The sequence below is a fragment of the Mangifera indica genome, chromosome 7, assembly GCF_011075055.1.
Source record: "Mangifera indica cultivar Alphonso chromosome 7, CATAS_Mindica_2.1, whole genome shotgun sequence".
Lineage (NCBI taxonomy): Eukaryota > Viridiplantae > Streptophyta > Magnoliopsida > Sapindales > Anacardiaceae > Mangifera > Mangifera indica.
This window is the reverse complement of record NC_058143.1, coordinates 16,344,835-16,371,746: the sequence shown is the minus strand read 5'-3', so window position 1 is coordinate 16,371,746 and position 26,912 is coordinate 16,344,835. Positions and strand designations below refer to the sequence as shown.

General features: G+C 31.6%; 3 protein-coding genes across 5 annotated transcripts; 2 read left to right on the top strand and 1 right to left on the bottom strand.

The window, feature by feature from the left end:
- Positions 1–9,416: 9,416 nt before the first annotated feature.
- LOC123220028 (probable voltage-gated potassium channel subunit beta) lies at positions 9,417–13,655 on the top strand. The gene is made up of 5 exons (XM_044642021.1): positions 9,417–9,988; positions 10,201–10,396; positions 11,957–12,100; positions 12,957–13,121; positions 13,299–13,655. The coding sequence occupies exons 1-5, from the start codon at positions 9,621–9,623 to the stop codon at positions 13,410–13,412; spliced, it is 987 nt and encodes a 328-aa protein (XP_044497956.1). The 5' UTR covers positions 9,417–9,620; the 3' UTR covers positions 13,413–13,655.
- Positions 13,656–15,667: 2,012 nt separating this feature from the next.
- LOC123220746 lies at positions 15,668–21,350 on the top strand. 3 transcript variants are annotated; one of them, XM_044643319.1, is made up of 10 exons: positions 15,668–15,885; positions 16,492–18,657; positions 18,735–19,076; positions 19,173–19,235; positions 19,319–19,471; positions 19,805–19,968; positions 20,069–20,216; positions 20,403–20,525; positions 20,656–20,743; positions 20,997–21,350. In XM_044643319.1, exons 2-10 carry the CDS (start codon positions 16,609–16,611, stop codon positions 21,182–21,184), a joined length of 3,318 nt encoding a protein of 1,105 aa, XP_044499254.1. In that variant the 5' UTR covers positions 15,668–15,885; positions 16,492–16,608; the 3' UTR covers positions 21,185–21,350. The 3 variants fall into 3 exon arrangements, with proteins under 3 accessions (XP_044499254.1, XP_044499252.1, XP_044499253.1); XM_044643317.1 differs by having other exon boundaries at positions 20,042–20,216; XM_044643318.1 differs by having other exon boundaries at positions 16,436–18,657; positions 20,042–20,216.
- A 592-nt stretch (positions 21,351–21,942) lies between these two features.
- On the bottom strand, positions 21,943–26,541 carry LOC123220748 (3-ketoacyl-CoA thiolase 2, peroxisomal). The gene is made up of 14 exons (XM_044643320.1): positions 26,381–26,541; positions 25,964–26,040; positions 25,795–25,879; positions 25,405–25,531; positions 25,212–25,310; positions 25,052–25,119; positions 24,858–24,965; positions 24,707–24,784; positions 24,465–24,597; positions 24,281–24,377; positions 23,274–23,397; positions 23,066–23,174; positions 22,312–22,395; positions 21,943–22,237 (listed from the first exon to the last, which is right to left on the bottom strand). The coding sequence occupies exons 1-14, from the start codon at positions 26,468–26,470 to the stop codon at positions 22,128–22,130; spliced, it is 1,389 nt and encodes a 462-aa protein (XP_044499255.1). The 5' UTR covers positions 26,471–26,541; the 3' UTR covers positions 21,943–22,127.
- Between the last annotated feature and the right edge of the window lie 371 nt (positions 26,542–26,912).

Sequence of the window (26,912 nt, the reverse complement as noted above, 5' to 3'; positions counted from 1 at the left end):
AAATATATACACATAATATTATTGTTTTCAAACTGGATAATGCTCATGCAATGTTGTCCCTATTTCTGCCTATCACTATCCTTTCTCAGAGTAATACCCCCACTGAATCCTACACTGAAATTGAGGCTTATTGTCAAAGAAGATAAGGTAGATGTAGTGGATGTTGATTTTGGGAAAAATCATATTTATAAATCTAAACCATTAATACATACATCATCAGGTAAGTGATTAGTTATTTAATTACCATCATAAGTCTAACTAAGGTTGGTGAAATTGGACTTCCCATCGACTTAAAGCTAGCTGCCCTTTCAACCTTATCGTAGGGTCATTTTCATTCCGTCAATATTAATACATTCTCCAATATAGAGTAAAACGTCAGAGTCAAAGTTTGAGTTGTTTCAACTGAAAATCTGTCACCTTATTAAGTAAAACTGCCCCTCCTATTACGACCGAAACCCTATTTTATACCCATGTTTTAAAATCGGATTGCTAATTTTCCTAATTCATGATTCAACCAATTTAACCTATTATTAAATTATTATATATTTTTTAAAATAATATAAAATATTTATCATATTTTTTAAACATAAAATATAATTTTAAATATATTAATTAAACAACTAACACTCTATTATATAGATAAAAAAAAAACTAATTATAAATTATTAGTTTTGGATAGTTTTTTCGATTCAAAAAATTTATCGAGTTTGATCGAATTTTAAATATGTCAATATTTATATATATACCAGATCTGATTACGAAACTAAACTGAATTATTAACTAATTTACTGTTTAATCAGTCAAACCGGGTCATCAAGTCCAATTTTAGAACACTGTTTTATACAACTAATTCTAGAATAAAACTCTCTCATAAGCCATAGTATTTTTATTATTGCGCCTGAATAAATTCAATGATTTGGAACCTAATTTTTGACATTCTAATTGAATTTGTAACATATTCAAGTCAACCTTCTTGTTAATAATGCTTTCAAGCTGTGTCCAGAGAAAGTTTTCAAAAATGTATTACTTATGTATATTTTATTTTTGACTTTGATAAAATTTTCCTTGAATTAATTTTTTTTTTTTTAAAATTGAATCAATTATATTAAATAAGTGAAATACCTGATAATTATATAATTATATGGATAACAACATTCAGTTTTTCTCGGTAATTTATTTAATTTTTGTTCTTCACATTATCTTTGCTTGCGGAGTGATTGGCGGCCCCTGTTTTCCTCCGTCTATTTTTATTTCTTTTTCAAATTAAATAATCTGATCTAATACTTTTATAATATTTAAGTATTAATCTACTTAAGTAATATTAAATATGTGAAAATGAGGACGTGTCAGCGTCCGGTAAGGTTGGCGAACAATGGTAACCAGAGAATGTGACTTCTTGAGTGGTTGACAGTGAGAAAGAAGGCCTAATCAAAGGGTTTAGGCATTAATTGTTCCTTAATTAACTCTAATGTCATTTGTTCCCTCAAAAATAATAATTTCCCTTTTTTTTTTTAATGCAAGAAAATGTTTTTCAATAAAATCCTTGCAAATTTAATATTCACAAAATTTAAATTGGGCTCCATCAATAACAAATATTAATGGATAATTTAATTAATTAAACTAATCTGGCTAACCCCCACAGGCCACATGGGTTAAATTAGTTTTTTCCTGAATAACTACTCTGACCCTAGATTCTTGTTGTTTGTAAGCTAGCACCAACCAAAATAAAACGCAAAGTGGGCTCCAAAATCTTTAACAAATTAGTGAAATCCCCCACTGATTATTACCCTTTAACGCATTTAATTATTGCATCAACATTACTCATTTAACTGCACTTTTTTCTAACTTCAACGTTTTTATTATTTCAACAATTATCACTCTTAATTAGTATTTATTTTTGCTATGACTATTGATCAGCAAAATTGTAACCTTCTGAAAAGTTAATCATGAGAAAATGGTTAGATTTTATGGTTTACGGAAGAAAATAAGATAAAATTTTATTTTAGTATTATCGGTTAAATAATAATTTTATTATTAAAATTAACAAATTTTATTAATTTTAACTATTTATAAATGGATATTATAAAACTTTGTAAATAAAAGTTTGGGAATAAACTAAATCTCTGGTGGGAATAATTGTTTTTGCCATTCTTATATGGTGTATAAATTTGTAATCTTCTAAGTTATAGCACAAGGAGTGTATTAGTCCTGTGACATACTACTTTTATAGTCTATATAAAAATTAACGCTGTGTAAAAGTTTATTCATATGGAAAAAGCAATCAAATTGTGTTTAAAGTGTTTCGGAAATAATGGTATCTGATTGATTTATTTTAAAATTAAAAAAAAAAATTAACAATAACATCACCCAATAATAAATTATCACTTATAAATTTATACAATTTGTTTTATATATAATTTTATTTCTTACGTAAATGTTTTTCTCGATTTAGGGGAATTTTGACTCCACTTTCTAATATTCCAATCCCAAATAGAACAATGGCTTGGTATCATGATAATTAATAAGAGCTACCTTGATTTTGGAATGGGAAATATAAATGGTTGTTAACAATAAAATTTTTTGATTAGGTGGTTTAAGCATGGTTTTGGTTTTCATGACCTAGTTAAGATGGGTGCATTTAGTTACTTAATTGATTTCATATTGCAATACAGTGAAGCAATCCAAGATGTTGACGGTCTTTATTATCATTTAAATAGAATCAGATTTTAATTAATTATTATAAGTCCAACTGAGTATGTAATTAATAATAAACTTATAAAAAAAATATAAAAATTAAATATTTAATGGATTATTTGGCACATGACGAGGATTCACCGATATCAACGGGATTAATAATAGTGTTGTTAATTAAACAAATTTTTTAGTTAAAATGATAACAATGCTTTTTTTTTTATGTTTTTTTTTTTTACACTAACAATAACGTAGGAGAAGTTCAATATTTGTAATATATGTTTGTGTGCGTGTGTGGGAAAATTAATTAAAATAAGTAAAAACCTGTTTGTTTATACGTTTTTAGGCCAACGTAAAAAAGTTTCATCAAATTAAGCAAATAACATGGTGAAACTTTTTTACGTTGGCCTAAAAACATATAAATAGACAGATTTTTGTTTATTTTAATTAATTTTCGCGTGTGTCTATGTATAACTCTAAGAAAAATTTCATATGAGCAAAACACGGAAAAGATGATGTGTGTGTATGATCATTAAAGGAATCTTATATCGGTAAATTTACATAAATTGGTCCTTTTTGGATACAAAATTTAAATTAAAAAAAAATATTAGTTTTTCAATTCTGATCTTTGGATTTTAGGCATTCAATTTAAAATTTTATATAATAATCACAAAAGCATAAAAGAAAGAAAAAAGTTAAACATAAATAAAAAAATATTTAAAATCTACTCCTGCCCGTTTCACAGCTTTTTACAACGTTATTAATAATTTAAACACAAAATTATTTAGTTATCCTTAAGATGACTAAATCAGCCAACCGTAAATATACATATAGAATGAAAAAAAATTAACCGTTTTTCATGGTAATCAAAACGCTTATAGGATTTTCGAGAATCAAGAGGCTTATTTATCAATCTAATAATTGATTATGGCAGAAGAATTAGACGGTTTCATAATTAAACCAGCAATATTTGTATCATATATTAAAATAAAATACGTACTCTTTATGCCAATGGACCGTATCATCATGGGTTAATCACACATATATTTATAAAATAAGGTTAATTTAAAAATATTAATGTTTAAATTATGTTGTACCAAGATTTATAAGCAGCCATGTTTATTTGTATATTAATATGATAGAGATGATATGTCTTCATCATCTTTGTTGTTGAAGAAGACATATTATCGATATTAATATTTTTGTCTTTGAGAAAAATGAGTCGTTTTCATTTATAATGAAGACTTGATGTCAGAAATACAATCAAAAAAAGATATATCGTTAGGACAGAGAGTACATCAAAAAAACTGTTGTTCACCAAAAAATTATTTTGAAAATTTAAAACTCTAAGAGAAAAATATAAGTTTTAAAAGTTTAATTATAAAAAAAATTGTTAATTTTTTCAAACTTAGAGAAAAAATAAAAATATTTTATTATTTTTATTATATTATTTATTAAATAATAATTTTATTTTCAAAATATAATTAATATAATTAATTTTAATTATTTATATATACAAATTTAAAATTTTTATAATTAACAAATATTAGTTTGAGAATACATTAATATTCAGGCGAAAATAAGCCCATTGGCCTTAAAAAAATATATATATTCTTCGTGTCAACGTACCGTATCATTGAGGATTAGTCACGTACAAATTTATGAAATAGGATCAATTTTTTAAAAATAATGTTTAAATTATGTTGCAGCAAGATTTATATGCTGACATGTTTATTTTTATATTAATAATATGTTGGATAGTTTGCTGCTTTCATTGTTTGTAATTTTCGAGATGTCATTTAATATATTGAATTTGGCAAAAATATTGTTCATATTTAGCATATGATTTAATTTACAAGTAGAATAGAACTTTCTTTGAAATTCAGTACGACAGCCAATCAGAAGAGTTAGACAAATTCGCATGCAGTAAATACAGTTGATTGGTGCAAGACTAATGGGAAGGCGAGTCTGATTGGCCAGTAAATAGCAGTAAATTTGTACTTCATTTGATTAAGGGGAAATATAATGAAGGATATTAGCCTCAGTAGAGATAAATTTAAACTATCACAATTTATCTTAGGGTTATTTATTTGAGTAAAGTTGAATTTAAATCAAATTTTTAGTTAAATCCAATATTATAATTAAATAAAAAATAATTAAAATAATATTATTTTTATATATATTAATCAAAATTTTGCCATTTTAATCGATTTGTATTAAAATATTTTAGTGTTATGAGTTTGACAAGTTAAATATCTTTAAAACTTGAGTTTGAGCTCAAATTTGACTGAATCGAACTTGTTTATTTTAAGCTCGTTTCAGTCAATTTTATTTTCAAATTTGAATAAACTGAAATGGAATTTGATCTAATAATAAACTATGGTTGAATTCGAATTGAATCAAGTTTAGACTTGTTTAAGCTTAAACTTATGAGTTTGTCTAAGCTCTAGCTTGCTAAGCTTTTCTTAGAATTGTTCGAGCCCAATTCACTTAAGGAGGGTTGAGCTTAAATTCGAATTCAAACCAAACATTTAACTAGGCTCAATTTTGTAACAAAATAAAAAATGACTAAAACGATTATTTTAATTGATTTGTATCAAAAAATTTCATATTAACAAATTTGATAAGTCAAATACTTTTAAAATTTAAGTTCAAACTCAAATTTAATTCAATCAAACTTATTTATTTCATACTCATTTTTGTTAATTTCATTTTAAAACTTCAATAAACTGAATTTGAATCTGTTCTGGCGATAAACAACCTCTGCCCAACTAATTCGCATGCAGAATATGAATAGATGATGTGGTCACGTTTTTATACGCATGGGAAAATATATACAGCCAAAAGTAAATATTAATTATTATTGTACGTTGCATGTGTGCTTATGCATTAAGCAATCAACCCATCATTATTTAGCCCCACAACCACAATATTTGCCTTGTACTGCATGCATGCAGTTTTTCATATGAAATAAATATCCAACCAATTTATATTTTAAGTCAAATGTCACAATAATTCATTTTCAGAATAATGTTGAGCATAATCAGGTTATTTTTTTAACTGTAACCTACTCGTATTTATTAAATAAATAAATTTATAATATAATAATTAAATCTATAATTACTATATAAGATAAATTAAAGTTTTATAAATACGATAAAAGATCAAACTCAAACCTTCACTTTAAAAGTTTTACTTAATTTACTTTGAATTTTATTGGTTGATTAAGAAACATGACTTTTCCTAAATTGTGATGGAGATTGTTGTTAATGGAGTTGGTGATGAATTGTGTTATGTTAGACTATGTTGAAATTGGTATAACCCACAGTGTCATGGGTTGTGTTGTGCGTAAACTCGCAAATTTTCAAAGCCTAGCGCACAACCCATTGCATGATAGGTTATGCCTCTGTGTGGCTTTTCAATAGGCTGACTTGTGTGTTTTGCCGGCTAAACTATTAAAATATATTTTTTACAAAAATTTTAATTACTTTTTGCAAGTTGTATCGTGTCCACCCGCAAAGCTTCATGTGAGGCCTTGACACAACCCACTTTATTTATAGGCCTTGGCACGTGCTCAAAATTTGTGACCCTGATGCAAACCCTTTTCGAAAAAGGAGTTAATTCTCTCTTTACCTCTATGGTAGGTTATACTTATGTGTGGCTTTTCAGTAGGTTAATCCATATGCTTTGCAAGTTGAACTATCAAAATATAATTTTAAAAAAATTAATTATTTTTTGCAAGTCATGGCATGTCCACCGCAAAGCTTCCTTTAAGACTCCGACACAACCCACTTAGCTCTTGGGCCTTGCACGTGCTCGAAATTTGTAACCCTAATAAAAACTCTTATTTAAACAAGAGTTTGGTTATCTCTTTACCTTATGTAAAACAAAAACTAAAATAAAACACACTCGTCATATTTTCACTCTAGAGAAAAGGGTAAAGTAAGAAAAACATTTTTTAATCAATTCTTCTTACTTTTATCATTAATAAAAAACACTTGAATGAATCAATGTACGTATTCTTTTAAAAATTACGGAAATAACAAAGTTTGAAAGTTCATAATAAAAATGATTTCATGCTTAATAGTTTTAAGTATAGATATGATTATAATTTTGATTTACTTTTATTTATTATTATTTTTTTGTAATATTTATTATTATGATTATTATTATACATTATCTTTTAGACGAGTAATAATACTCATAACAAGTCAAACAAAAGACAGGCGAATATTATTATAGAAATTAAAATAATTGAAAGGGAGTTATGATGAAATACATTATGAATGATATCAGAAAAGACTATTAATTTTAAATATGGTGTAATAATAACAATAAAAATTAAAAATTAAAAAAGCACATGCATACATGTGATCTGAAATTTAATAATGGATAGCTCGATGCTTGCTACCCGATTTTATAGACGTTCACCCACTTATTTTCTGCCACATATGAGTTTTGAGTCATGGATCATGATGTAGCCGCCATCACCTTAAATTCATTTTTTAAATATATTTAGAAGAATATAAATATAAAAATAAAATTATATATATAAATAAATCTTATAAATATATTTATGTAAATTAAAATGTTAATATATAATTAAGTAATATGATTATTTATTTTTTTATTTTAAAATTATTAAATAATACATTAAAGATATTATTTTATCGGTGGATCTCTTTATAAAAAAAATAATAATAATGAGAGAGATGTTATTATTTTTTATATTTTTTTTAGTTTGTTGTTGTTGTTAAAGAGAGAAGAAAAAAACTTAAAAATTTAGATAAAATTATTATTTTTTAAAATTTAATTAAAGAAAAATTATGAAATATTTAAATTTGGAGAGAAAAAATGCGTAAAACTTTTATTTTATTTTGGTGTTTTCTTTTTTTGTTATAGGACTGTGGTCTTTATATATATGAGATACAATAAGATAGGTGGAGCTAAAAATTGCTTTACGCTATTGGATTTTTGAGCCGCTCAAGCCTACAAGACAAGTACGTAGAGCCCATGATTTATGATTTGTTATGTAGCCCATCTATAGTTAAGCTAACACAAGGCCGATCGATGCACATAACCTCCTAATCACCTCCCAATAAACAATTATTATTGGGTGGGTGTCTTTTTAACACCGGATAAAACGGTGAGATGATATATAATGTATATTTATAATAAATATCAATTTATATATTAATAATAATAATTCATTATTATATAATTAAATGTTAAATACTAATAATGATGATAGACACTTTTTAGTTAAATTTTTTATCGTAACACCATTTTCATTTATTCATGATATTTAGCAACATAAACAATACCTTATCTATGGTGTTAAATTAAAACACTACTACTAGCAACACAAGCCTTAATCTGTCAGCTTTCAAATGTTGGTCTAATTTGTCAGCTTAGATCTCATATCTCCCCTAACTGTTTTTCTTGTGAATTAGGGTTGGGTTTATCAAAAATGAAGCTAATATTTGGGGTGGGGTGTGGGGGTTGTTGGTGTTGGGCTTGGATGTTGACTGAAAAAAGAATACTAAACAATGGTGGAAATTTTGACCTAAAAAAAAAGAAAATGCGACAATGTTGAATGTTAAGATAGTGATGATGATGATAATAGAGGCTTTGTAGAGAAAGAAGCCTTTAGAATAATACATTTTTAATATTTTATAAATGTAAATATTATATAATTGGTTTACAATAGGTGACACTTCTTCAACCTACAACTCATATCTTATATTTGAAAACTCCCACTTCTAGATTCCTTGGGTGTTTTTTGGTAGTCAAGAAATAAAAATAGAAGTAGAATAAAAAAAAAAAAAGATGAGGCAAAAAAAGAAAAAATTACCCATGGAATAAAATTACAGGTATAAATAAATTGTAACAATTTATTTGTATAAATTGAGGAAGTAATATTTGATTGAATTGACCCCAAAGATTGGTTTAAGCAGTAAAAAGTTAAAGAGATTTATAAACACTTTACCAAAATAAAGTTTAACCATAATTTATCTAATTTGTAGTTACGGGTCTAAGTAACTATATACCCCCTTATCTTTATTGCAAGAGTTCCTCCGGTTAACCAAAAAATATATATATTTGATTGAATAATTTAAAGAAAAAATAAACAATCAAATTACACAATCATAAATTATTATTTTAGTTTGTAAAATAATTTAAAAACTAATGATATAATTATAATAAAATATATATTAATTTGATCATTTTTTAATGATTGATAATATGATTATTTATTATATTACTTGTCCCATTAATTATAAATGAAATATAAATTATTAAAATAATCTTTTGTTATTATTTACTCTAATTATATATTTTTATTATTAGTATTAATTTGTTTAATTTTTCAATAATAAAAGATTTGATAATTTTTTATTATTAATAGTGATATAATAATTAATATTAAACATAGTATTAAAAGATTAATAACCTAATATTGATTTAATTATAATTATATTATTATTTATTAATTTTTTTAAATTTTATTTTTAATTAATATAATAAATAATATAACAAATATTTTAAAATAATTATATAATAATATTTAAATAAAATGATATTATATATTATTTTATTATTCCGACTCTAACACAAATATTATCGAAATCAAACGCACCGGCCAATCGCTTTTAGTATGCAATATAATTTAACGTATAAAGTAAAGAAAATATGAACATCGTATTGATTGCCACAGCATATCATTTTACAAACACACACAAATCGCAGGAGCAAATATCCTTCAATTTCTCAACACTTAAATGCTACCGCCTCACTCACACTGAATCTCTACCGTCCACGTGTACATCTCTGCAACTCACCAACATAAGACGCTCTCACTTGCCTTCTTCGTTCTGTTATTCTCTCGTAGTCTCTGTCAAACTTTAACACTCTGAGAACCGGCCAAAATGCAGTACAAGAATCTCGGCCGATCGGGGCTGAAAGTGAGTCAACTCGCCTACGGAGCGTGGGTGAGCTTCGGCAACCAGCTCGACGTCAAGGAAGCAAAGTCGATCTTGCAGTGTTGCAGAGACCATGGCGTCAACTTTTTCGACAATGCCGAGGTCTACGCAAACGGCCGTGCCGAGGAAATTATGGGACAAGCTATTCGTGAACTGGGTTGGAAGCGTTCGGATATCGTTGTTTCCACCAAGATCTTCTGGGGTGGACCCGGCCCCAACGATAAGGGTCTTTCCAGGAAGCATATTGTTGAGGGAACCAAAGCTTCCTTGAAACGCCTTGATATGGATTATGTCGATGTTATATACTGTCACAGGTTGAATTTTTTTCTCTTTTGGTTGACTTTTTTGAAGAAAATTTATGTCTTTCCTTGTGAATTGATTGGTTGATGGGTTTCAGTAAATGATTGGTGGAGTAGTTGATTTCTGATTTGTTTTCTGTGTTGTTGATAATTTTTTTGTTTTGTGGGTTGAGTAATTTGCTGTGTACGACAGTTTTTGAATAGCTTTGTTTGATTTATTGTTATAGGCCGGACACATCAACACCGATTGAAGAGACCGTGAGGGCGATGAATTATGTGATTGATAAGGGATGGGCATTTTACTGGGGGACAAGTGAGTGGTCTGCACAGCAGATCACTGAAGCTTGGGGAATAGCGGAGAAATTGGATTTGGTTGGGCCAGTTGTTGAACAGCCAGAGTATAATTTGCTGTCCAGGCACAAGGTGAGCTGTTTCTATGGATACACAGGATTTTCTTTGAATGTGGTTCTTGTTATTGGTATAGATTGTGGTTTTACCAATAATTTGTGTTTACATGACTTGAATTGACTTCATTTTTGGATAGTTTCTGGTAATTTAGAGTTATGTATTTTTAGTTTTGATTATGTCACTGTTTTTGTGTTTGCAGTGTAGAAATCAAATGCTGACATAGACCAAAGCTTTTAAACATGCTGCAGGAATTAAGTTTTAGACTAAGGCTAAATTTGCAGGAAAACATGCTAGGTTTCATAGATAGATGAAATATGATATTAGGTGATATCTGCTACATGTTCATATCACTGTGTTTTGATATTTAGAGTAAGACATAAATGTTATCACATAAAAATAGATTACAAGTCATACTTAGATTTTGATGGAGGCTTGCAAAATATTACAAGCAAGATATCTTCTTAAAGCCATGTGTTTGAATTGTTGAATGAAAAAAAAGTTACATCAGTGTCAGTGATATGAACAGTATTTTGCATTCATTTTTTTCTTAAAAAGGGAAAAGGGCTACTTGTCCTTTTAATCATTGTTTTTACCACCCCTTCTCATGTATAAAATAGTTATTCATGCTCCTTTGTTACTATTTTATTTAAATATATCTCTAGCCAAACAACATTAATTTTATATTTGTTTTGGCATCCTTGTCTGTCTCCAAGTTTGTCTGGGTGGCTTAGGCTTTGTTAATTAAAGCAACTCACTCCAAGTAATATTAGTATCAAATGTATGGATGACGTATTTATACAATTCAAAACCTTAAAGTTTAAGCTATTCCGAGGAATCAAGTTTACTGCAGTAGCAATTTCAAATGTTAAACCATTGTGGAATACTTTAAAAAAAGAGAAATGCCTATAGCTCAATTTTTTATGTCAATCACTGTGCTTTTCCTGGATGGTTTTTGTGGCATCTGGTTGATTGAATGATTGTAAGTACAATCATCTTATTATCTTTAACTTAATATATTTCTCTGATTCTTATGTGCCACAGGTTTAACTTAGCATGAGTCCTAGGACTACATATGTCAGCATTTTCTTTAAATATTTGATTTTTGTCAACTTAAATTTCCTACAATATCTTAAGATTCTGCTTGCTTTGGTGACAGGTGTCCTTTCGTCTGTCCAGTTACTCAAGTAGATTGACTGAACTCTGTGTTAGCATTTTCATTATATATTTTGTCTACTGCTGATATAGGGATTCTTAGTGTTCCTTCACGATTCCTTGGCCACAGTATATTTCCTCTTTAGTCTGCTTTTCTATATTCTAGGGGCATTGGTTGACATTGTAGGAGGCATTAATTCTCACTCATAACTTGATCCACCCTGTATGTGCAAGTTTGATCATACAAATGCTAATGGCTTATTTTAAGTATGGTATGTAAAGTTGTAAACAACTTTTGTATAACATCTTACAATGAGATGAATTTAATTTGGCTTCATGTATGTATGCTTGTGTTTGTGTTTTTTAATCAAAAAAAGAACTCTGGACTTTCAGTGATGACCTCATTTTGTATTATTAATGCAGGTTGAATCTGAGTACCTTCCTCTCTACAACAACCATGGCATAGGTCTTACTACATGGAGTCCACTTGCATCCGGGGTGCTCACTGGAAAATACAACAAGGGAACCATACCACCTGACAGTCGGTTTGCATTGGAAAATTACAAAGTAATTTAATTGGATTTGGCACAACATCTGTATGCTGTAGCCCACAGACTTCGCTCTTATTAACATCAAAGCCTGACTTGTTTAAATTCAAAATTGACTTCTTCATTTTTCTTATTAGTGGTTTGTTCCCATATGTTGACTGTTAAAACTTCACACTTTTTGCAAAATTATTTGGATTTTCTTTTCTTCATTACTAGCAAAACTTTTTTGATAATCTTTAGGTGTATCTAATTTGTTACTTGAAAAAGATATTGTCTACTATTGTCTAAGGATGAATTAAATTGGAAAATTTGTGCTTGAACATCAAGTGAATCTCTATAATATATCTTTCATATGTGCAGCGTGTCTGTAGTTCCATGTTTGTGCTGGTATTCTTCTAAAAATATCAGAATTGATTAATTTTTTTTCAATATTTGATTATTAAGCAAAGTATAAAGGAAATATATTATTCAACATATGAAATAGAAACATAATCTTTGTTCTAAAGCTATATGTTTAAATCACCACAATTTTATTTTCTGTATATTTGTAATCAATGGTTAATGTGATTCATGTATTTAGAATATATGTCTGAATGTTTTTCTAGTTAAGTTCTATTTTGCCCAACTAATAAGCTATCCGTAAGACTAATGAGCTCTTCACTTTTTTGTTTTTCTGTCATTAATAACTTTTTGTGAACCTCAATGCCTTGAAGGCACCTGATTGCTCTATTTTCCTTTTATGTTCTGTTTAGGACAGTGTAGTTGAATAACTTTGTGCGTCTCTAAATATTTCTTGTGTCTGATTAATTTAACTCTCTTTTTAACCTCTTCTTTTGTGGTTGAAAAGCTAAAGTGTTGCTTTCAATGCCTTCCAGAACCTTGCAAACCGATCACTGGTTGATGATGTGCTGAAGAAAGTTAATGGGCTGAAGCCAATTGCAGATGAACTAGGTGTATCCTTAGCTCAACTTGCAATTGCGTGGTGTGCAACAAATCCTAATGTTTCTTCAGTTATTACTGGTGCTACCAAGGAATCTCAGGTTAGTGTCAACCATCACTTTGAAACATATTTGTGTAACCAAATTTTGGCTGGATCTGCTACCCCTATAACATGCTTGTTTATAATATGTATTTGATTTGCTGTCTTTGAAAGGTTTAACTGGACTATGGTCACTGTTTTTCAATTTGGATCTTAAATGTTTCCTTCCTATTTGCAGATTCAAGAGAACATGAAAGCTATCAATGTCATTCCATTGTTGACCCCTGCGGTGTTGGAGAAGATTGAGCTTGTTGTTCAAAGCAAGCCAAAGCGTCCAGATTCATATAGGTAGATGCAAAACATTCATCAGCTTCTTTTTATTACTGGGTGCTTTGTAGGATGCTTCGTTGTTTCAGTGTACCTGCCGCATGTATGTCTTGTTTTTCTATCACCATGTGCGGTTTTCTTCTGCTTTTGATTCTGGAGATTTTCGGATATGATTTGTACTTTTTTCTCAAAAGGAAAAAAGAAAAGAAAAGAAACATATACTCTGGTTTGAACTAATTTATATCACACGGTTGCTTTGGATGTTTAATTTGGATTGGTTTAAGCTCAAATTGCTGTTGCCTGTCTTGAATATTTTTCTGGGTCAGTCCTTAGACCATTCTCACTTCTGAAAACTGCCCTTGTTGACACCTTAACAACAAGGCTTGGTAAATATGTGATTGTTATAGCATGACTAGAATTTGAACTAGTCCACTTTAACATGTTATTAGTGTATAAATGATGCTGTAAACGTCTGAAAAAGTGCAAAGATAATGCTTCTGAGTTTTGATATACACAAAATTTTGATCCTTGCATTTGGCTCATCTTCTACCCCATTACAGTGGGAACTGTGATTTGAATTTCTTGATTCTGAGTTACCATTTGTGGTGAACTGTGGATCTTTCTGAATGTCTGAAATCTTATCTTTACAACTATTCACAAGCCGGTGATGATTTCGATTATAATTTGCCCACAATGTAGACTGTTGTAACTCAGAAAAAATGTTGATTCTTGGCTGAGCTTCTAAAGTTGTGGTATCTCAGAACAAATGCTGCTGGCACAAAGCTTCTATAAGTTCTGTACATTTTCCTCCTATCTTTATATGATTCACATGAATTGCCATTTTACCAACAATGTCCCACTTTCGTAGATATAATATTGATGTCAATCGTAATGTCTGAAATTGCAGCATTCTTTTTTTTATTGTTGCCACTGCGGCAGAGAACCACCATTTTTGTGTTTTCACTCAATTAAGAATTTTTTCAAGTTAAAACACCAAATGCCATTTTGGCCTTGTCTTTGGATTGATAAGTTCAGCTAAAACTCTTATTTTTCTTTCCTTTGTTCATCGGCGAATCAGTTAAGAATTCCAACTCAAAATCAAATTAATCTTTCATATAACGGAGAAATGAAATAAATAGAAGGTAACACGCTATACTTATAATTAAGATTCACAACAAAAATCCAGAATGGATGAAAAAGATGCAATTATTAACCCTACTTTTACCCAAGATTTGTTAACATTGTGTATAAATCCTAACTGTATATCATGTAAACAAGGGTAAAAATCATATTGATAACTCAAGTTTATATCAACAATCAAGGTTTGACGAAAAAGGTAAATGCGATCGTTTTTACTATTGCTCCTATTAGTGATTTCTTCAATTTTTGAACAAATTTTAGACAAAACTTACTAAACTAAAAAATAAGATTAAAATTAGTGTTATGCATACCATAAGCAAATCACGTCTACCTCCAAAAAATTCAAATTTCGGAGATATATAAGAAACGATATATTCAAATGCATACCTACTTGGATAAAGATTAACTCATTGTCCAATTTCATGATTTTTAAGCAAATTTTAAATAAAATTGTGGAAGAAGAAAAGTAAGTACCACAAGGGCTTAAATAAGGTTAGAGTCGATGGTGACATAAGTATTATTTTGTTCTTTTAACTGTATGTGTATAATTAGTGTTAACTGATATAGTATAGATGCCTTAAAAAGTTAATTTAATAAAACTATACACAAATAATAACATATCATTATGTGATTGAATAATTTTAAATTAAAAAAAATTAATACCTAATTATATGATAACATCTTTGTATAAGTTTATGTTAATTGTTTGTACACATATTGTTACTCTAATTAATTACACTATTTATTAACAAAATAAGTGTGCTTCGAACAATATCAATAAAATATTTTATATATATATTTTTAGTATATAATTTGAATACATATATATATGTCATGATATGAATGAATGATTTTAAATTAAAAATAAAATAATATATAATTATATAATAATACATTATTTATATATTCAAATTATATACTAAAATGTGTGTGTATATATATATATATATATATATATATATATATATATATAAATTGCTTGTAAAATATTTCCCTGTGAGAAAAAAAAAAAAACAAACAAAAAGGTGACGTGAGCCTATTACTTCAACATATGCATAAGCAATGGAGAAGGAGAAATAAAATTACTCATGAAATAAAATAGTTATTTAGAGTTCGTGAGAGAGAGAAAATTTCATAAGTTCGTTTGCAGTTAAGCCCGCGTTATTTTAAGCAATGTTTCCCTCTCTCTCTTCCTATCCTTCGCCCATTTCTCCCTCTCTCTTCACAAACCTCACAAACGAAAACCCATTTTAATTTAACTTCATTTTTCCTTCTCCTTGCCTTTGCTTTTATCCAAATGACATAAATCTTAATATGTTTTACATATTTTTCCACATCGAATTTCAACAAACAAACAGGTACCCGTTTCATCATTCTTTCTGTTTGCATGCAGTATTCAATATGATAATTCTTGCATTATTTTGAATTGTTTATTTTATTTGATTATGTACTTTCTTAATGGTTTGTCGTAATGTCATGCCTTAACAATGTAGGTTCATTTAGTTGCCTCTTTCTGGGTTCATTGTCTGATTGGCAACTTTGTGAAAATTATGAACAGTTGATGAACTTTTTTGTTTCCGCTAGGAATTTTGGTGAATTCATTTTCTAAAACAAAGGTTGATTGAACATAGAAAAGGATTCTTTTAATTTTCCTTCTTTTTGTGTGTGTGGTTAGATATATTTTGATTTGTGACGAATTTTTTTCCTGTTGTTGCACATAATTGATGAAGACCTATTTGTGAGAATTGGGAGAATTTGTAAATTACCCAAATAGAAGACTGTTTTGTATGTAACAGAATCTTAATGGTGTATTTCAAGTTATACTGCAGAATTATACATTTGATGCCAACAATTAGTTGATGGGGAAAATTTTGGTTTTGAGTTTGAATTTATGATTGTTTATTGAAGTTTATAGAAGCATTTGCACAAGCATCTTTGACAAAATATAAAGGTCCACTTTTCAGTGGGTTGTGGATATGCAGCTGCAAACAAAGTAATCGTCGCTGAGGGCATTCACCAAGAGCAGGGATTTCGTGACGTTGTTGATTGGCTGTCTTGTGTTTCATAATTCCTTAGCTGCCATGAGAAGTGAGGCTTCAGGCACTGCAGGTAAAGAGTTACACAGACATAAAGATGTACAGACTGGTGAGGAATTTTCTTGTGAGTTTTTGAGGGACCGTACAGCCCAAAGAAGAATAACAGTAATGAATGATGGAGCTCATCGCCATCCAGTCCAAATAGGGTTTAATTTCAACCAGAAAAATCAGGCGGTTTACAAGGATCTTAATGGCATTCATGGATCGAGGAGAAAGGATTATGAATGCAATGCAGATGTCTCAGATATGGTTTCTGCTGCAGGATATGCACCTGAAATAGACAATACTGCTTATACTGATAAGTCAAGCAGATACCCATGGCAATATGGTGCTATTGGACAAAAGTCAGGTAAGTTTTCTGATGAAATCTATTCTGATCAAGTTATCAAAGAACCAATTGTTTCCCCACATCGCAAAGTGGGCTCTCCTCCGTCATACAATTATTCTGGACCTGTGTTTATGGAGAACGCTCTTAGTCAAAAGATAAAGTTCCTCTGCAGCTTTGGCGGGAGAATATTACCTAGGCCAAATGATGCAAAGCTTAGGTATGTGGGTGGAGAGACACGGATTATTTCTATTAGGAGAAATGTTACTTGGAAGGAACTCGTGAAGAAGACTTCAGCAATTTGTAAACAACCTCATACAATCAAATATCAGCTCCCAGGGGAGGATCTTGATGCACTTATATCTGTTTGTTCGGATGAGGATCTTCATCATATGATAGAGGAATATCAAGAGTTGGAAAGAATCGAGGGCTCTCAAAGACTGCGAATGTTTCTTGTCCCTTTAGCTGAACCAGAGACTCCAAGTTCTTTGGAAGGCAGGGATACCCAGCAGAGTGATGCTGATTATCAGTATTTTTTTGCTGTAAATGGCATGCTAAATGCGACTCCTCGAAGGAGTTCTAGTGGGCAGAGTTTGGCTAGTCAACAAACCACCTTGGGAACTGCTTCAGATCATAGTGTTAGTTTTTATAGAGACTCCCCTACATCTATTTACACTTCTGAGAATAAGGATTATAGTTCTAATTCCTCAAATTTTGGGGGTGCGTTTTTTAATCATAATGTTCAGCATCATGATACTTTGAGTTCTGGTTTGCAAATTGACGGGGATCAACCATGCACTGATGTCAATGGAATTGCCAATCTTTTATCTATAGACAAATTTTCTTGTGTAAATCCCCTTAGCAACTATGATAATCCCTCTTATGCCCCTCTGCAATTGAAGAATAACCATCAGAAAGACAAAATTACGGTAGAAACTGAGCAGACAAACAGAAGCCATGAAATACATTTTCAAAATCTTGGCCCCAGTGGAGATACTATGCATTCTATGGTACATGGCCGAAGAGATAGGAACTCTGAAAGACGTACTTTTAAGGAAAGGTCACTTTCTGATACACGGTTACAGGAGCATGATGAGACTTCTATTTACAAATTTGGAGAAGCAACTAGACCTCGAAGCCCATGGACTATTGTAAGAGAGAAGTCAAGTATGTTAGGAATGTTAAGTTCTTCAAAAGAGTGGCCAATGCGGCAAAAAGTGATAGATGAAAAATACCAAGGTACCAAATATAAGAATCAGTGCATTATGAAGATACCAGAACCATGCAAAAATAATTTTGAAAGGAGTCCAGAGTTGAATTGGATGGATGGGAATCCTGCTTCCTCTGATCCAGATAGAAAACACCATGAAGGAAGTGTTAAAGTTATGCGGCATGATAATGCCATGGAATATAAGATAAACAACCAACCCAGCATTCATACCCGACAAGATTCTCATGACTATGAGAACTTACTATTCTCTTCGCCAATTGCTTTTAAAGAAAATTCTGCAGGGACCAGAAAGGAGAACCTTGGTGATTGTCAGTTAGACACAAAGGCACCCATGTCTCATGTTAGGAGACAAATTGCGACAAGCAATAATAAGTGTGCTGTGGCTGAGACAAGTCAACCAGTTTCTCTTGAATCCCCCGGACTACCCTCTATTTCATCTAAAGGAGCTGCTAATCAACAGCGTATAACCCCAATATGTGTAAGTACATTTGCTTTTTGTTTTAATATCAATTTAAATGCTCCAAAGTATAATCCATTTCTGTATTCTTTCTTTAGAAAATGCCCACAAGTTATGTTCCAAGTAGAGAGGATTCTATCTACAATGAAGAAGCTAGAAATTTTCCAGGCCATAGGATCGAAAAAATACCCATTAAGATACCATCAGAAAAGGATCAGAAGTCTGAAGATCCTATCTGTGCTCAATCACAAGCTTCAAAAAATGATCATGATGGCAAGATGCTCAAGTTAGGGATTACTGTGGAAGATGTAACGGATAGTACTTTTCCAGACATTCCATCCTCCCTGGCAGTAGTGCTACATGTACAGCATGACGGCAGTGATGAGTATCCATCCCAAAGAGATATAGAGGCTGAGAGTATGAATCAATCTGATGGTGAGGTAGTACCTTGAAATTTCCCTTATTGAATTTGAATTTTCTCTTACATTGTGATATTGTCTTGTTTATTGGATTGAGCTTGTACTTGTCTTGCACAGGAAGCAAAAGTTTTTAGCGATGCTGCAGTGGCTGAATTAGAAGCAGACATATATGGTTTGCAGGTTGATAACAACTATGTTAACAAATCTATCCATAAGTTTTTATCGAAGTCTATATCTAACTAACTTGATGCTTATATACACAGATTATTAAGCATGATGACCTTGAAGAATTGCAAGAGTTAGGTTCTGGAACATATGGAACTGTTTACCATGGAAAGTGGAGGGGGACAGATGTTGCTATAAAGAGAATTAAAAAGAGTTGTTTTTCAGGCAGATCATCGGAACAAGACCGGTTGGTGAGTCTCCAAAATCATTAGTCTTATAAGCTCTGATATTTCTTCTTGGTTCAGTTCAGATTATTCTTGTTAAGTTGATCATATTGATCCAGTTTATTAGAATGTAGACATGCAAAAATTTTGGGAGAATTAAATTATACAAAATAAGTGGTATCACTCATAATCAGTGAAAAAAAAAAGTTTTTAATCACTTGGAGGATACATGTGTTGACAAGGTTTCCAGATATAAATATCCTACCTTCTGTGTTGTTTAAAACCAAAGGTTACATATGCTACCTTTTTCAGATTTTGCTTCCAATCTTTCAGAATGGTCTAACCCTGTTGATTATTTAGACAAAAGACTTCTGGAGAGAGGCCCAGATCCTGTCAAATCTTCACCATCCAAATGTGGTAGCATTCTATGGTGTTGTCCCCAATGAACCTGGTGGAACGATGGCGACAGTTACTGAATATATGGTCAACGGATCATTGAGGCATGCCCTACTAAGGAAGGATAGGTGAGTTGATCCATCTGCTATGTTCCTCTTAATCTTCGAACAAATCAAGAACTGATTTATGAAATCTTTTAAGATTTTTCCTGCAAAACTTTTCCCACAGATCACTTCATTGCCGCAAAAAGATTATGATTGCCATGGATGCAGCTTTTGGCATGGAATATCTGCATTTGAAAAATATTGTTCATTTTGATTTGAAGTGTGACAATTTGCTTGTCAATTTGAGGGATCCCCAACGTCCTGTTTGCAAGGTAGCAGAAATAAGATTGGTTTACTTTTTGTTTTTACTGCAGTTATAATTTATTATGTTTCAACACATGAAAATACTCTAGTTTTTACCAGATCTTCTTGTTGTTACTGGTTAATGATATCTTAAGACGACTTCATCATTTCGTTAAGAATATTTTTTTAGTATAATTCACCAATCTGCTTTGCAGGTTGGAGATTTTGGGTTGTCAAGAATTAAACGCAATACACTTGTATCTGGTGGTGTGCGTGGAACTCTTCCATGGATGGCACCAGAATTATTGAATGGAAGCAGCAGCAGGGTTTCTGAAAAGGTTAATTACCAGCTAAGGATATAGCCTTCAAATAAAATCTTCGAGTTGATCCGAATATATTGGAAAAACTAACGACATTATAAAGAATGTACGCAGTAGTAATATCTTTTTCTTTTCTTCTCTTTGGCAGGTTGATGTTTTCTCATTTGGTATTGCAATGTGGGAGCTCCTCACTGGAGAAGAGCCATATGCCAACATGCATTGTGGTGCTATTATAGGTAAGGTCTTGTATGTAGTTGGTTGTTTAAACATTTTTGCCTTCTTTCGAATCAAGTTTGTACATAATGAAATCTTCTCAAGATAGTCCATCCTGCATTTGATGATCTAAGTGTATTATATAAATTACTCTAGCAATTGTATGAGTTGGTTTTCTATGCTCTTTAAATTTACTTTCTGTAACCATTCTTTTATCACATTTCTGTTACAAATTTGAAGAAAAACTTGATGCTATCTGGTGAACTTTGTGTGAAGGTGGGATTGTAAGCAACACTCTGAGGCCTCCGATACCAGAACGCTGCGATTCAGAATGGAAAAAGTTAATAGAAGAATGCTGGTCTTTCGATCCTTCAGCGAGGCCATCATTTACAGAGATAACGAAAAGGCTGCGAGTCATGTCAGTAGCTCTTCAGACAAAGCGGCGAAGTAATGTAAACAGATGAATACAACAACTAACAAAACTATGTGCGCCCAATTTCAAATATCCAATTGAGTATTTAGATTCTGTGTGATCATATGATTGAATACTCAAAACTTGCTTGTACAACATCCTTATAGTTTTCTTATTTTTATTCTACAAATTTAAAAAATAACTATTGATTCATCATCGACAAAGTTGAGAATCTCACTTATCAAATATAATCTTAATTGAAATCGCATCACTTGGTGCCAGCAATTCTCCATCTAACTATTTTAGTATTCATCTAATTCTCTTTCAAATATATGAATTTGGCTCGGAGACTATGAAAATAAGTTTGGGATAGAATTCAATGTCATCATCTATCTCTGCCGCTACTTGAAAGAAAATTTGCCACGGAAGAGAATTTGAATTGAGGAATGTTTATTGATTAAAGAATTGAACACCGTTAGTTAAACTTTGGAGGGTGTTTGATTCATGCTACTGATATAATCTTGACGCACCTCTAAGCTATTAAAATAATTTTAATTTTATTATAAAAACACCCTTACTAATTTCAAACAAAAATATTCGCGAAAACTCAATAATTATTTATATTTATTAACTTTTAATAAACATTAATCTTTTACTTGACCTATACTCGTACTGAACCATACCGAACACACCCTTAAGAGTCCATTGATACTAGAAATGAGCGATCTTCATCAACCATCTTCAAAGAGAAGACCAAAACTGTAAAAGCCAACTTTTATGTATGACGAGCAATTGAAAGTGGCGCCGCTGTAACACAAATTTTCTAGTTTACTTCGTAAGATTTCCAAAGACTAACTGGACATGATCATCCATTTAACCAGAGTGCTCATTTCTGTATATGAGAACACAACAATTATTATTACAATGCTTTTATTAAATTCCCAATCCCGTGCATGACATAATCCATAAAAGGTGCAGCAACCAACAAATGTATTCTACCGAGCATCCTTTGATAAGAGACTATTGGTTTCAACTTTCCTTGCATTACAAAGCTCATCTGCGGTGTCACCTCTTTCAAACACAGCGGCTGCCCCCATCCCTGTGCCTGCATAGGCATTTATAAGGGTCAACCACATACTAAAACAACATTCAATTGAGGGAAAGAGAAAGAAAGAATACCTATGCACATGGATACCACTCCAAAGCGGCAGTCTCTGCCTCGCCGCTTCATCTCGTGCAAGAGAGTGGCGACACACCGGGCACCTGTGACAAACACAAAATAGTCAGAAAAAATATGTAACAAAATTGATGCAGTAGCAATACATTTTGTATTTGTAAACTTAATAATAAGGATTCATCTAAATCTCACTTGTCCCTTAGAAGCCGACAATGATATTTTGCATTCAAGTCAAACACAATTCTATCAAAGGTAGATGCTAACACTCTGAAATGTCTAATCAAAATTAAAAAATTTTGCATTCAGCTAAACACTATTTAAAGACAATGTCAGCAACTAACAAAAGTAGAATGCAAGCAAAAGCTTGCCATTAAGCCATGTTTCTGATTCAGAAATTTGAGTTAAAATAGATTTTGCAGCTTAACAGCCAAATGACAATTTTCCTAGCTAGCTACAACAGACACAGTTATAGTGATAAAGAAACCATTTTAGGCAATCAACGGTATATAAAACCTCATTGATTTCCTATTTTGGGTTGCCCTCCCCCAACCCCCTTTCCTGTGGGACTAAAACCCCCAAAGGCAATGTTTTTTTAATACGAAGATGTTAAAGAAATAAAGATTTTTTTTTTTTTTTTGGTCGTGAAACCATTAAGTCTTGATTGCTCTCAATATCTCTTGTACGTGAATAACTAATATTGCTAGATTTAAAATCATAGTAGTTATATTTAATTAATTATAATTCGACTATAATTACCTGTTGCACCCAAAGGATGTCCAATGGCCATTGCACCTCCATTAACATTGATCTTTTCTGGATCAAGGCCCAGCTTGTTACGGCAATATACAAATTGGGATGCAAATGCCTGCACAAGGTATAATAAAACAATTGCATAATTAAGAAACAATGCCTTCAGTAAAAAACTAAGAAAACTGATAAGGTTAAGCCGCACAAAATTTAATACCTCATTTATTTCAAAAAGATCAATATCATCAAGTTCAAGACCAGCAGCCTTAACTGCAGCTGGAATTGCCACAGCTGGGCCGACACCCATGATGGCAGGATCAACACCAACAGCAGCAAAAGTCCTGCACAATCATTACTTCAATTTAAGTAAAGAACTTCACTTGTTTCTCACCAACTGTGGAACCCATTCATATAACGGTCACTGAAGGGCCATAACATCTCAATTAAATCGATTGACAAGTTAACCAAGAACAAAAGTGATGAGATATTTATGGGTACAGTCAACTCTTAAAATCCAAAACAGGGAAAACAAACTTTGCTGATACATGGTCAAGAACAAAAATTCTCATTCCCCATCAGAAGGATCTGGAAAGTTATGAGGCCACAAACAAATTGACAAGGTCAAGAAACAGAGAAATCTCAAGCCAAGGGTATTATTTACAACAAACCATCATCACTAGCATAAGAATCCAGTTCCTTCAGATACCACAGCATGGCTTACATAATTGAAAACTTTTCAGTTCTTTAAAAAAGGTTCTATCAGGAAAGATATCACACAAATAACAGAGAATCAAACCATCCATGAATCAACTGTTGTATGTCTCTTTTCAATGTTTTATGCTCAAACAAACCCAATTTGGAATCAAGCTGAGAGTGTTTATTAGTGCTAAATAAGCTCAAAACAAAAATTTCACAAAGTGCCACAGGAAGAAACCAATCATAAGAAAAAGAATTACTAAATGCTAGTTATGCACCAAGATCAGCAATCACAACCACAAGAATCCATCAGAAAGTCAATAATCTAATTAGGGTTTAGAATATGCTAGTCCATCATCTATGTCACTACATTTGTGGAGTCAGAAAGCCAATGAATTTCAATAAATGTCCATAACTCATGCCTATAAGTATACAAAATCATTGTCCAACATCCATGCACCTAAAATTTGGAATGACAGTTTTAGGCATTTATTAGTCAGATACACGAAACTTGTAAGTATACAAGACCTGAATACACCAAGAATTGGCAGGCCTTTACGCATGGCGACGCTTCTCTTCATGAGCAGTACAGCACCAGCACCATCACTCACTTGGCTAGAATTTCCTACAATGGAGGTGCAACACAATCAGGCAAAACCAAAATAAACCAATGAACACACAAAGAAAGAATGGATGCTACATAATCATATACCAGCTGTTGTGCTCCCATCTTTCTTAAACACAGGCTTCAACTTTGCCAAATCTGATAATGATGCATTTGGTCGAATCCCATCATCAACTGTGATTGTAACAGGTTTCTCATCACCAGTTTTTGGGTCAACAATCTTCATACAGGGTATTTTTATTAGTGCCTCAAGTTAAACAGGGGCAGAAGAGTATAAAGGATGTATGTTAAACATATCAAATTGATAAAACTGTTACAAAAGTAGATACCTTGGTAGCCACAGGGATGATTTCATCTTTAAATTTACCAGTAGCAGTGGCAGCAGCAGCCTTCCTATGAGACTCGACCTAAAAGATATATGGTATAAGATAATTATCACATGATCCTCTTACAGCACAATGATTATTTCAATTAACTCACAGCAGCCTGGTCTTGTTCCTGCCTTGTCACACCAAAACGATGTGCAACATTTTCTGAAGTAATACCCATGGGAAGAAGGCAATTCCGGGCTTGTTCAAATTCCTTCACCTGCATTAATTGAAAAATGGAAATTATGTCAGGACCAAATAAACTTGTAAGATGCAAATGACACAGGACAGATAATAGACATATACTTTTGGATTGACTGAACCTTCCCAAGCCATTGGATTGGCTGTCATGGATTCCAACCCAGCTCCAATACCTAAATTCATTCAAAAGAATTATGGAAATAAGCCAAGCCTTCAAACATAAATCAACAAAGAGAGACAAAATATATGATAAGGTTGACCTTACCAATGTCATAAAAGCCAGCTTTAATAGCAGCAGCTACATCAGCAACTGCCTGAAGACCAGATGAGCATTGCCTATTCACAGTTCTAAGCGGCACAGTATCTGCAGCATATATACAATCCAAAAAATGTAAATGAAAATCAGGACCTATCATAAGAAAAAATTTGTACACATTAACAGAGATATATATACACACCAGGGAAACCAGCATAGAATGCAGCCATCCTGCATTCACTAGCTCTTTGGGACCCTGCAGCCAAGACTGTTCCCACAACAATGTCCCCAACTTCACTTGGATCCAAGTTTGTTTTCTCTATCAATGCCTGCAACCACATGAGCGTACACCACATTAACATATAAATTAAAAATTTTGTCTTTACATTAGTTAACGATGCTTCTGGACAGTTTGTAAAGAAAGCTTCAATATAAAAGCCTTTTAAGAAAATGAATATTGATATGGCAAGAACCCTTCACATCTACTTAACAAACCTAAGTTCAACCCCTACAATCTGAAAATGCTTTTGACAGTCATAAAATGAGTCTAAACACACCTTTCTAACAACACATAATGATGAAGAGTACATACCTTCAAAACAGGTGCGAGTAAATCATCCGGGTAAGTGTCCTTGAAACCGCCCCTCTTTGATTTACAAAGTGCAGTACGATGAGCTCTGTAACATAAATTTCATTAGCAAAAGCTTGAAGAAAACCAAAAAGGAAGTCTAATAATTCATTAATGATCAAAATTAACGTACGCCACAATCACCACATCGTCTCCATAAACAGAAGCCCTATGATATGCGGCGCTATCCCCTGCAGCACATACTGATGCCTGGTTCCCATCATCAAACCCAATTTTCATCAATTTCCACATAGAAACAATCTTTAAATCAAAGATACAAATCTAGAACTCAAATTATAGCTCTAACATCAAAGAACATATTTGACGTACCATCCTAACAGTATTTCTAGTTCTAAAAAGTACAAAAAAAAATTAAATAAATAGACATGGAATGATCAAAAAAGAAATTAAATTCTAAACAAATCCTATTCGAAATTCAGATAAAATATAAATTATCACAAGGCAGATACATACAATCATTTCTGAAAACTTGAGATGGTAATAAGTGAGTAAATAGAAATAGAAAAACGATAAAGAGAAAGAAACATACGGCAAGAGCGGACTCGTAATTGTGAGAAGAAGAATTAGAAGGGCGGAGATGCTGGAGCAACACTTGCTGTCTGTTGATCGCTTTCTCCATTTTCAACGAGTCGAATGAGTTATTGTGATCATTTTGAAGGAAAAAGGGAGGGGCTGTATTTAAATACCTACACTCCAGAAGATGTTATTGAAATGCGTGGCATGAAGTGAATGGATATGAACGGTGATGCAACTCTCTTCTTCTTCACTCTCCCTTCCAACGCGTGTCTTTGAATTTGTCTGAATCAAAATTTTTTTTTTCCTTTATGTAAAAAGGTTCCCAAACACATTCCTTTTCTTCCTTAGGTGTATCTTCTATTTTATTTAAAAGCCTTTTTTAATTTTTCACAAGAAAAGAAAGTATTTAAGTTAATATTAAATAAACCATATATATTTGTTATTTGTAAAAGGAAAAATAGTGGTGGCCTCATGGGAAGACGCGCTTAAAGGCGCGTAGAGTAAGAAAAAATGGGAAATGGTGAGGTGATGGGCCAAAAAGAAGA